General features: G+C 38.0%; 1 protein-coding gene, 1 long non-coding RNA gene and 2 pseudogenes across 2 annotated transcripts; 3 read left to right on the forward strand and 1 right to left on the reverse strand.

Moving 5' to 3' along the window:
- Positions 1-2,063: 2,063 nt before the first annotated feature.
- LOC125601357 lies at positions 2,064-5,192 on the forward strand (annotated as a pseudogene).
- A 582-nt stretch (positions 5,193-5,774) lies between these two features.
- Positions 5,775-8,966, forward strand: LOC125601356 (annotated as a pseudogene).
- Positions 8,967-9,100: 134 nt separating this feature from the next.
- LOC106415837 lies at positions 9,101-9,527 on the reverse strand. The gene is made up of 2 exons (XR_001283054.3): positions 9,385-9,527; positions 9,101-9,320 (listed from the first exon to the last, which is right to left on the reverse strand). It is a non-coding gene; the product is annotated as an uncharacterized LOC106415837 (long non-coding RNA).
- Positions 9,528-11,233: 1,706 nt separating this feature from the next.
- LOC125601358 (glutathione S-transferase T3-like) lies at positions 11,234-11,832 on the forward strand. Its single transcript, XM_048773570.1, has one exon. The coding sequence runs from the start codon at positions 11,302-11,304 to the stop codon at positions 11,830-11,832; it is 531 nt and encodes a 176-aa protein (XP_048629527.1). The 5' UTR covers positions 11,234-11,301.
- Positions 11,833-12,776: the final 944 nt, after the last annotated feature.

The following is a 12,776-nucleotide window of genomic DNA, read 5'->3' on the forward strand; positions in this document are numbered from 1 at the left end:
ACGCGTGCAGCTGATTACTACTAACATTTGGAAAAAATAATTAGGGCAAAAACAAATTGACTTTTCATTCGAGAGAATATTATGAATATGTGAATTTCGGAAGAGGATATTATCTTCATGCATGGCGTGTGCCTTCCACACATTTCGTACGGCTCTCTCCGTTTTCCTTTGATATGCTTCATGATTTCTTTCGAAAATACTTCACGCAACCATTTATTTTCTTTCTTTTATTTTATCTAGAAAGAATAAAAAGCATCTTATCACACTTTAGCTTGTAGAATTCTACGAAAGTAACATATATGGAATACGTTGACAAAAACAAGCCATATGAAATTGGAATCGATCGTCCATGTCCATGTGTGAGACGAGTTTGCGAATAATATGAGGGATAAAAAGACACACGCCAACTTGAAAAGAGGGACATTCCGTTAAGAGAATGACACCATGCAAACAATCGTATTCCGTGTATGCATTAGTGCCTCTTGCATTAACTCAACGGCCAACGTAGCTAATATATTTGCCGCATACATATATTCCTATATTTGTTCCAAATAAGGGTTGCTAACATATAACGCAAACTTATGTAAGAATTCATATAGTTACATACTTTCTGATTACAAATGTAATAGGTCCTTTTGTTACTAAATAATCTACAACTATTTAAACTGTAGCAATTTAATTGAATTCGAGATTAAAGTACTGTTTCTCTATTAGCATCGGTGGTGGCAGTTGGATCCTGCTGAATATGAATGTATTTTCTTACATATGCGTTTATTTTTTTTTGTTGTAAGCGAAGTCTATATCTGTTGTTTTCGTAGGATTCCATGAGCTATAAAAGTTGTATTATTTATGTATACAAAATACAAAGAGATTATTGTTGCGTGAAGAAGTTGAGAAATTCATGAAGTATATCAAAGAAAATTAAGGAGAGCCATAAGAAGTGTGTGGAAGGCACACGCCAAGAAGATATTACATCTTCAAGTGAAATGGACATATTCTTGATAATTCAGTACTTACTAATGTAAGAAGTCCTGCAATTTAGTTGATGTTGTCAATGGTAGTGTTTGAAAGGAAGTACGTTTGGTCAAGCAACCTGTTTATAATCACGGTCTCTCACTATCAACTCTATCTTCTCGTTCTACCGAATTGGGTTTTGGGTTGTCCATCTCACAGTTTGTTCTTCTTCTTTTTCATCAATAGTTTTGTCTTCATATTAAATTACCAATTTTATTGTAATATCATTATAAAAAAAATAAAAAAACAGCGGAAGCAGTGTATCCTATTAGTTAAAGTTTAAATGCTTCTATACCCAGGTATGAGGTTCGATTTCCTTACAGATTATACGTTGCGAAGCTTATCGGAAGTTCAAGAGTATTGTAGGCAGAGCCGTTCGTTATGGTCATTTTTCCCAACATGTAGAACCGTCCGACGATCCAAGTGTTTCTGGGAGAGCTTCATCATATAATCTTTATCCGCGAAACTATTCATCAATATGGCATATGCTGCAGGAACCGATCCAGGTGTTTTTTAAAGAGTTTCATCACAAAATCTTTATCCGTGGAGCTGTTTATCAATATTGCATGCTGCAGGAACCGTCCATCGATCCAAGTGTTATGGGGAGAGCTTCATCATGAAATTTTTATCTGCGGAGCTGTTCATCAGTATCACATATGTTGCCGGTAAAGATTATATGATTGATGTAATAAGTTACCTAGTATTTAAAAAGAAAATCTACAAAAGATTGTAAAAGAAAAGCAAATGTTTAATTATTACAATGATTTTGACCCAAAAGGAAAACTTTATAATGGGCCTCACAAGTTAAAAGCCCACGTGCTTTAAACACAAACTTAATCGTAAGTGGGCTTAATCCAATAAAAATCCCTCCTGCTAAAGCGTCGTCGTTTTATTAAAATACAAATCTCGGTCTGTGACTGGTTCGATTACATGACTCCAAAATCTAGTCCGGTTTAGTGACAAATCAATGTTTACCGATTATTAAAAAACCCGACAATTCACAAAACTGGGAAAAGCAACAGTGAAACCGAACCCTTCTGTCATCGTCCTGAGTTCGAGATTTAATGGCTGCACATCCGACTTCGGAGCCGGTCGTGAATCACCCGACGACGCCACAATTGCAGAGCCATTAGGTGTAACTCTCTTTGTTCGGCATCTTCCTGATGGAATCCCTCATGATATCGTCTCTCGGCTCTTCTCTCAGTACGGAGCTTATGCCGTTCGTCCTTGCTCCGGTGGAAGGTAAAAAAAAATCCCTAAACCGTTTCTTTCGATTTAATTGGAATAAACATTACTTTTATAAGGTTTAGGAAATAATAATATCAAATTAGTCGAACTTGACATATATAATCATTGCTACAGATTAAGGAATGCTGCATTTGTGGATTTCAAGAATGAAGCTATTGCTTCTCAAGCACATCGTCAGTTAAATGGGTACCAGTTACTCCCTCATCTTCCACTAGTAATAAGCTAGAGTTAGTCAATGATGGAGCTGTTTTTTTTTTTTTTTTTTAATCATTTTATGATTCTTTAGGTTGAGGTTTCTTGGTAAGGTTCTACAAGTACAGAGAGCTAATAAACCTAGTGAGAATAAGAAGCCTCGTCTAAATGAAGAATCTGGAAAAGATGGTCAACCGTTCGTATTCTCAACCGTTAGCAGCAGCAATAATGATTCAAAATCTGGAGAAGGACTTGCTGGTGAACCGATCGCTCCTAAACTTGGCATAAACTATCCATTCCCTCCTCACCTGCAGTAAGTTTCACTCATTTAAAAAAAAAAACATTGGTGTGTATGTGCGTGTGTGTTTCTCTTCTCATCCTTCAGATGTTTTTTTTTACAGATATGCTTACCCACCACCCGATGCAAATATATTAGCCAACATTACTAATGCCCTTATTGCTGTCCCACCTTTATACACCCAGGTTAGCTCTACTGTGTCACTGTGCAGAAGTTTTTTTTTTTAATTTCCGGTTGTTCTGTAGATATCGACTATAGTAGAGTGCAGAAAAGAACAAGAGATGTAATTTTACACCTCTTGATGACAGGTGCTGCATCTAATGAACAAAATGAATCTTCCACCTCCTTTCCGCCTTGCTTTGCCCACACCACCTCTACCTAAAGCAGCCCAGCAACCAACTGAGGTGGATCATCAATCTAGTAGCGAGTCAGAGATGGAGTCTGATGAGGTATGGCTCTTCATGTCATGTCTGTATTCTACAAATTTAGTCAAGTGGCTTCATGCTAAGCTCATTTTGGTTGCTTCTTTCTCTCTTTTTGTTAGTGAACCTGTGTGATAATCGCTGAGTGTTTTTCTGCACTCTTTATATTCAGTGTTATTGAGTACTTGGGTAAGAATTATGATTGTAGTATTATGTTTAGGATACAGATACATCAAAAGCAAGAAGGAAGCGTGCTAGACATGAAACTCTTGTCGGTCCTGGTGTGGACAAGAATGTGCCACATGAGACTGTCGGAGTGAAGCCCTCGTCTTTGACTCCCAAAGAGATGCCTCGGATAAGAAAAAAAAACATGTTATGCAGGTATCCTTTTATCTATAGTTATCTTTCAACCCTTACGCTGTGTAGTTGTGCTGATATTTGTAAGGTCTATGCCGGTAGATCAAGATTACTCAAAAAGTTGCTCAAGACGAGCGTAAAGAGGATATTGAGCTTGAAGGCCCTGCAGAGGAGGAGCCTAGAGAAGAAGCTTCAAATTTGAAACCCTTTGCAAGTTTAGAGGAGTTGGAGAAGGGAAGGCTACCTCCGCAGGATATTCTTTCACTGCCTATGTTCAAGGTATGGATACAAGTATCAAGTTATAATATGTGTGTGTTGAGAAGAATTTTGTAATGGTGTGAGCCTGATTATCAGTTCCAGCCTTTTCTTTGGGCCATTGATTGGCTATGCATACTTGTTACAAGGGACTCTCTAATCTCTATCCATGAAAAGCTATTTACTGATTGATAGTGTATCTTTTCTATTCAGCTCTTTCATGACTGTTTCCCTAGTTCAAATGTAAGAGTGTCCATCTCTGAAAAAAAAAAAACATATTCACTGAGAGAAAATGCATTTTGTTTTTTTGTGTGCAGAACTACACAGCTGGGAATCCCTCGCTTGTGCTGTATATTAAAAATCTTGCCAAGATGTTATCACTGATGATTTCTATTACATATTTGGTAAGATATCGCTCTGCTAACCGAATCAAAATCTAGAGTCTTTAATTTACTGCTGATACCTGCCTTTCTGGAAGTCTATTCATAGCTATATTTTGGTACTCATGTAGGATCACAATTTGGAAGCATCGAAGCAGCTAAATCCAGTCTTGGTGTGAGGCTGATGCAGGTGATCCGTCTGTCTACGGACTTTCGTAACCTTAAACTTGCTTTGGATGATTATCAATCTTCTTGTTTATGACTATAATCTATTGTGAGAAACTTTAGGAGGAAGGATGAGAGGGCAAGCTTTTTTGACATTTCCATCAGTTGAAGTGGCACATCGTGCTCTGGTAATAATCCTTAACACCTTCTTGCTCTATGTAAATGTCTATGTTAGTCTGAATATTGTATATATGATGTATATACCATTGACAGCATTTTGTGCTTGAATATATGAAAAACGTGTTTTTTTTATACCTACATAAAGAGGAAAGTAACTGATGTTTTGTTTATGATTTTTGCAGAATCTTGTAAATGGTTTTGTGTTCAAAGGAAAACCAATGATTATCCAGTTTGGTAGGAATCCTGGATCAGCCAAGCCAAACGAATGATGGTATGTATATCACAGAGTTGTTTTCTTGGATAAATTTAAAGGTTTTACAGAATTAATTAGCTGCAAATTGCTTTTTTTAGGATCTTCATGTAACTCGTTCATTTGTAGTGGTGCTTGATTTGTAGGCTGTGGTTTGGAGAGTGGTTCTTTGAGCTTGTAGTGTTTAATAAGAAGCTGATGGAGTTAGAGTGAAGCCATGGAGGTGCTTTTGTCTAACATCTTTTGTGGTTCTGGGAGATGTTCAGATTCTCATAGATTTAGGAGACTAATGGATGTTAGAGGTGTAGCTAAACTTCCACACCATTCACAATTAACAAAGCAGAACTTATAAGAATCTTCTTTTTATTTTAAGTCTTGTAATTAAGACTCCAACCTCTCCAGTGTGTTGATCATAACTTTTTTCTCATGAAGTGTGGGTGCAATGAGTCGTTATCATTATTAACTGAAGTTTAGACTTTGAGTAGCTTTCAAGCTAACCTTCACACGAAGAAGAAGCATCAACACAAAACATAAAAGCTAAAAGTTATGGGCTCAAAGTCGTCATTAATTAATGGTTATAAAGGAAATAACACACACGAGTGTTTTTCTCGGCCCACGCTTTTAGAATTGTTCCAAGATGAAAACAATCCAACGGTGGTGATCGCGTTTCAGTCCAACAAACCAAGCGGTGTTTTTTACGAAACCACCCGAGAGATTTGCTTCTATTTTCTTTTTGTTTACTTCCCCCACGAGAAAAGCACACTTCTTTTTTGTTATAACCACCCACCGCTAATATTTACCCACGTGTCACCCTTCCTTCGCGTTTCATCCAATACCGTAGCGCCGTGTCACTTATAATGACAAACATTGCTGACGTGTCTGTTGGATAACGTGGCCGCAGATTCCCACGTGGCAAAAGATAATATCCGTGAGAGCAACTTCAATAGCAGCTTCCAGTATATATATCTCCAGGTCTTATTCAACAACCTCTGATCTCAGTGAAGCAGCTCCGATCTGAGTTTTTATCAATGGCGAAACTAATCCTTAGCGTCGTCTCCGTGGTTCTTATCGGTCTCGTGCGGTCGCTTCCGCCGCTGTTATCTTCGAGGAACGCTTTGATGGTAACGTACTTTCCTCTCTCTATCTGTACATTTCCAGCCTCTTAGGATCTAGTGATGTGTTTGTTCGTATCCGTCTTGCGATTATATTCGTCAATCTGAGTTTCGAATTTGTGAATGCTTGCGAGTTAATGATCCATTTTCGATCGTACAACGATACCTCGTTTTCATTCATCGATAAGATCATTTTTACAATGTTTGATCATATGAATTATTACGGATCTACCAATTTGTTGATTCGTTGATTTTTAAATTATTAATCGGAGGTCTTTGAAATGGCTGTGAACTTTTGATTGATATTACTCTTCGTGGAGATATATATATATATTATATATATATATATCACTAGAGCGAGGAGTCATCGATTGATAAACTCTGAGATGATTGATTGTTCACAGTGTATTACTACTACTTTTAATCTAATCAGTTTTTGTTAATTTCCGTTGATTATAGTATATTATAATCTAAGCGTATCTCGTTTTGTAGAATTCGTGTCTCGTGTGTTGATTATTTACCTCTATTTTTTTTTGTCATGTCTTTGTTTCTAAAGATGGATGGGAGAACAGATGGGTTAAATCTGAGTGGAAGAAAGAGGACAAGTCTGCTGGGGAGTGGAGCCACACTGCTGGAAATTGGTCTGGTGATGCTAACGATAAAGGTATATATGATTCATTCAGCTTTCAGAGCTAGTAACCGACTCATGATTCATTAGTTTTTTTTTTTTTTTTTTTTTTTTTTTTTTTTTTTTAATGCTGTGTTGTAACTCTCACTGTATTGCAGGTATCCAGACCAGCGAGGACTACAGATTCTACGCCATCTCAGCTGAGTTCCCTGAATTCAGCAACAAGGACAAAACCTTAGTCTTCCAATTCTCAGTCAAGCACGAGCAGAAGCTTGACTGTGGTGGCGGCTACATGAAGCTTCTCAGTGGTGATGTTGACCAGAAGAAATTTGTGGTGGTGACACCCCATACAGGTACATTACTTATCTCGTCTCGTTTTTTTCTAGTCACTGTAACAGTCATAACATCATCAACTGATATTTGTTTTTAATAATAACAACCTTCTTCTTTTTTTTACCTGCAGCATCATGTTTGGTCCCGATATCTGTGGGTACAGCACGAAGAAAGTGCATGCTATCCTTACCTACAATGACGCCAACCACCTGATCAAGAAGGATGTTCCGTGTGAAACTGACCAGCTCACCCATGTCTACACATTCATCCTCCGCCCAGATGCTACTTACACCATTCTCGTTGACAATGTTGAGAAGCAAACCGGTAGCCTGTACTCTGACTGGGATCTTCTCCCACCAAAGAAGATCAAAGACCCCAGCGCCAAGAAGGTATGCAGTGACTTATGAACCAACTACTTGTATCTCATTTAGAGACCGAACAAGAACAAACCAGGCCAATGCTCATCCAATCTGATCTCTCTTTTTTACAGCCTGAGGACTGGGACGAGCAAGAGTACATTCCTGACCCTGAAGACAAGAAACCTGACGGATACGATGATATCCCAAAGGAGATCCCAGATACCGATGCTAAGAAGGTTTTTACCTTGTCTATAGTTTGATTAAATATCTAAAATCTCTTGTTGTGTTCTGTATTTGCTATTTTTCTTTGTGTCCTTTGTGTTAGCCTGAGGACTGGGATGAAGAAGAAGATGGTGAGTGGACTGCCCCTACCATTCCCAACCCTGAGTACATGGGTGAATGGAAGCCCAAGGTTTGTCAATCTCGCTGTCAACAAGTACGTATAATTTTTTCCGTCCTCTCAAGGTTGTCATATTTTTCTGTAGCAAATCAAAAACCCCAACTACAAGGGCAAGTGGGAGGCTCCAGAGATTGAAAACCCTGGTAAGTTTCCTATACTGTGGCCTTATCATATACGCAATTGATCTCTTTTTAAAATTTAAGTCTTCTTTATCATTAAACCTTGCACCAATTTGATACGTTTAGTAATTCATATCTTTTGTTCACGTTAAATAACAGTCGTATATCATTTTCGTACTCAACAAGCTGGTTTAATGTTCTTGCATAAACTCACATGAAACTTTAGCTCTCCAAGACATAATATCCAACCATTACTGTGCCTAATATTACTGCTTGCATGCAGACTTCAAGGACGACCCAGAGCTCTATGTCTTCCCCAAGCTGAAGTATGTTGGAATCGAATTGTGGCAGGTAATAGATGTTGTCACTGTGACATTTTGTCTTCCTAGATCTGTTACTCTCTCATCTCTAAAAAGTGCATATCACTCTTTTTCAGGTGAAATCAGGATCATTGTTCGACAATGTCTTGATCTGCGATGACCCAGACTAACGCCAAGAAGTTGGCAGAAGAAACATGGGGAAAGCTCAAGGATGTACGTGTTCTAAAATACTCATCTGCATGGAAGCAACTTGTTGCTTCTGGTTACCGATAAGAATAGCCAATCTAATCTCTCGTAATTGCAGGCGGAGAAAGCAGCTTTTGATGAGATTGAGAAGAAGAAAGAGGAAGAGGAATCCAAGGACGCTCCAGCGGAAACTGATGCAAGTCTTATTTGTGATTTATTGGGTCTTTCTTTTGTTTCTTGTGCCAAGGTCCTGAACTGATATCATGTGTGTATTGAATTTGTTTCCAGGGTGAAGATGAAGCAGAGGAAGATGAAGGAGAGGAATCAGATACTGAATCAAAGACGGAGGCCAAATCAGAAGTTAGCGAGGAAACCGCTGAGAAAGACGCCACCGCTCATGTATGTTACGAAAAATACTTGCCTCTTCATTCCCCTTCCATATTGTTGTTTTGATTAAGTAAGTTGATGGGGTGATACTTTGTTTATGCAGGATGAACTGTAAGGAAAAGGACGTTGCAGTTTGAAGACCAAAGTTTTCGAGTCTTTTTTTTATTTTCCTTTATCCTTTCTTTCGAAGTACTTTAGCAATCTAGTTTGTCTGAGGTAGAACAAGTTTTAGCAATTAAAAAAGTGGGGGGCAATGTGTGGGGGGGGGGGGGGGGGGAGGGGGGGGGAGACACTGATATGACACGATCAGAGGCTCTTTTTGTACTGAAAACCATATGATGACATTTTGCACTTTCATCTCTTTCTCTGCTCTAAGTTTTATATTGGTTCCATCAAGTTTAATTTCCTTAAAAACTCACACATGCTTGAACGTTATTTTACTCTACAAATGGCTAAAAGTAGTTTAGTCCCAGCTATGAAGTACTTTAAACACAATTTGTAAAATGATTCAGTTGAGATTGTGTTTATTGCAACGGATCCGACTACTTCTTAATGTGTTGCTATTCACCATAACCATTTGGACTACTTGCATATGTTTTCGAAATAAAATGTGGCTCGCTTTTCTCATCGACAATTTAAATGATGTTGTCAAAAAGAAACTCATCTCCTGCCATTAATCTTCTTTTGCCAACCATCTCTCTTTTGGCTCTCTCACCTACCCAGAGTGAAAATTCCATTAAAGTCCAGCTAACAAAGCCAACGTATTAAAAGATCCTAACCTCTGATTCTTGGATCGGACAGTTCGCATTGGCTCAAATGACGTCAACGAGAAGGATGAGTACCAATCAGGAGGCTCCACATCAATTCACCAGCTCCATCCTTCAACTGCTTCCAGCCTCACAAACCACCAGCAAGAAAAATCCACTTCACTGCTTCCAGCCTTTTCAACTGCTTCCAGCCTTCCACCGTCTCTTCCTCTACGTCGGAAGATCTCCTCCTCATCTACTCTAAGTTATTCTCATAGCTTATGCTTGACATAACTACCCTGACCTCTACAAGTACTGGATTACACTCCTTTCTCTCGTTGTCCTTCCGATCTGGTTAAGCTCATCCTCTGTGGCTGCTACACACGCTGTCGTTGCTTTTTCGTGTACACTGCGTAATTCTACAGACACGAAACCACGACAATTATTTTCAGTGAGAGACGTGTCCTGTGGTGGAGGAGGAACCTGAGTCTTGGTGAAAACAGGTGGAGGAGGAACCTGAGTCTTGGTGAAAGATAAAAGATTGGTGGATTTCTCATCTAATTTGATTTTTTTAACATTTACTCAATTTGGAATCTGAAATCGAGAAATGAAGAAGAAGATATATTATTATGCTTTTCTATTAATTTTTTTTTTGTTTAGAAGAAATTAGAGATGGTGTAGTACAAGGATACTAAAATCTTTTTGCAGCTAAAAAGTGTGTCTAGTATTTAATGTGTCTTTGATTGTAATTGATATGTTGAAATGTGTTTTTGGTTGTAATTTTCTCGAAAAAAGGCCAACGGTGGCGATCACGTTTCAGTCCAACAAACCAAGCGGTGTTTTTTACGAAACCACCCGAGAGATTAGCTTCTATTTTCTTTTTGTTTACTTCCCCCACGAGAAAAGCACACTTCTTTTTTGTTATAACCACCCACCGCTAATATTTACCCACGTGTCACCCTTCCTTCGCGTTTCATCCAACACCATAGCGCCGTGTCACTTAGACTACAAGCAATGGAGGTGTTGAAACTTTAATTCAACAGTTTAATACTTACAATGCATGTGTTGAAAGGAGAGTTGAATCATAGGTGGATTAATCATAGTTGAATATTTTCAACTAGTTGAATCGAACATGGGTGGAGAGAGAGAGTCCACATGTCATATTATTATTAGAGTTAAAAATTGAAATTTAAGGAAGAAAGAGAATGAAATAATTTATTTGTTTTTTCCCCCTCCATTATTTGATGTCATTTATTTCATAGTAAATTAATTTTATATTTATATTTTAATCATAAATTTCATCATTTTTCATACTCTATTAATAGAAATTTGTTTCATTTTATTTGACATATATTTATAAATAGAGATTAATCTCACGTTTAACCAAGGCAGTGGTGTGTTTAATCAAACGTTTAAAATAATTTGGCACACAACTAGCTGAAAAAATAAAAAACCGTTGAGAGGGAGAGAGACAGTCTGATGTGGCATAGTTCCATTGGCCAAAGAGAAAGTGGTTCTGCCGACTTTTCTTGATTGGCTGTGTTTTAGTTTTTTTTTTTTTCCTCTTCTACATTATTTCATTCAATATTGTATATTAAAATATTTATTTTAAAAAAAAATATATTAAAATTTATCATATTTCATACTCTATAAATAGAGACTTGTTTCATTAGATTTGGACACAGAAAAAAAAACCCATCTTTAGCCTCTCATAACTCTCGTTTCTATATTTTTTCTATCTTCTTTGAAAAAATGGATCCCAACCAAAACTCTTCTAATAATATCCAAACCCTTCAAACAACCCTTTTAACTATCCGAATCCCAACAACTATCCATTCCAAAATCCGTTTCCTAACCCAACCAACCCCAAACATACCAAATTATGGTTTTCCACCAAGTTTTTTCACGCCATCGGCTGTTCCAAACTACCATCCATATTATGGTTCGCCAATGTCATATTCATCTCAACAACCCACTTATTCTTCTACTCCAACGGATAAGGAATTTGCTTCGAATGTTGGAGCAACTGAATTTCCCGAGTTTTCTACACAAATGACTCTTGGTGGTATAAGTGGGGTTAATGAAGCAACTCTTGGAGCAGACAGTTCAGCCTCTGCTACCCGAAAAAGCGTCAAATGGACAACTGAGCAAAATTTGGTGCTATTGAGTGGGTGGATCAAATACGGAACAAACATCGTTGTTGGCAGAAACCAGAAAAGTGAATCATTTTGGGGCAAAATTGCTGAGTATTGTAATGAACATTGCTCATTTGATCCTCCGCGCAGTGGAGTTTCATGCAGAAATCATTACAACTACATGAACCAAAAATTGTCAAAATGGATTGGCGCTTACGATAACGCTAAGAGTATGCAACAAAGTGGGTGGTCGGAGCAAGATGTATTGGCGAAAGCGCAAGAAATCTATTCAGGTGGTGGTACCGGGAAATTTCAATTTAATGAAAGAATGGATCGCTGTCCGTGATCAACCACGTTATGGTAGTCAAGTTGGAGGGAATAGTGGCTCTAAAAGCAGTGGATCTAAGAGAGCCCACGATAGTGATGCTAGTGACTCTAACTCTGTTGGATCCACTGCTCGTCCAATGGGAAGGGATGCAGCAAAGAAAAAAGCTAAAAAGAAAGGCAAGAGCGTAGCCCTGGAAGTGGTCAACGAAGATTTTAATGAATTCAAACAAATCAAGGCTCAAGAGTTTGAACGCTTGGAAAATTAGCCATGTTGCAAGAGGAGGCAAACGAAAGGCGAAAGGAGGCATCCAAAGGCAAGAGGAGGCAAACCAAAGGCAAGAGGAGGCAATCAATTGATGAAAGAAAAAACTCGGGCTAAGAAGATGAAGATGTGGCTGAAGCTAAGTGAAAAGGAACATCTCAATGACCAGAGCAACGAGTTGTTCCAACAGTTGAGCTACGAATTATTTGGAAAATAATTGTAGTCACAAGTGGTTTCTGCATCATCCCACTCCATGCTTGTCTGCACCATGTCACTTCATGCTTTGTAATGTTTGTTGTAATTTTCTCCTTTAATAATGTTGTTGTCTGTTGATGCTTTAATAATGTATTGTTATGTTATGGTTTAATAATATAAAATCTTATCCGTCAATTTCGGTTTTAAATGGGAGAATCTTATCTTATAATCACTCAACATGGTTAATAAAGCTGTCGAGTGCCCGTGACTTTTCATCAATGCAATCCGTATCCGTCAATTTCGGCTTTAAAATGGGAGAATCTTATCTTCTAACCACTCAACACGATTTAATAATGCTGTCGAGTGCCCGTGACTTTTCAATCAATGCTATCCGTCAATTTCAGTTTTAAATGGGAGAATCTTATCTTCTAACACTCAACACGATTTAATAATGCTGTCGAGTGCCCATGACTTTTTCTTCAATGTAAAATCTTATCCTCCAACCA

Source organism: Brassica napus, unplaced genomic scaffold (assembly GCF_020379485.1).
Source record: "Brassica napus cultivar Da-Ae unplaced genomic scaffold, Da-Ae ScsIHWf_2531;HRSCAF=3270, whole genome shotgun sequence".
In the NCBI taxonomy this organism is placed as follows: domain Eukaryota; kingdom Viridiplantae; phylum Streptophyta; class Magnoliopsida; order Brassicales; family Brassicaceae; genus Brassica; species Brassica napus.

What these genes read in the sequence shown, in the direction of transcription:
- LOC125601358 (XM_048773570.1), top strand. Translation starts at nt 11,302, where the DNA reads ATGTCATATTCATCTCAACAACCCACTTATTCTTCTACTCCAACGGAT.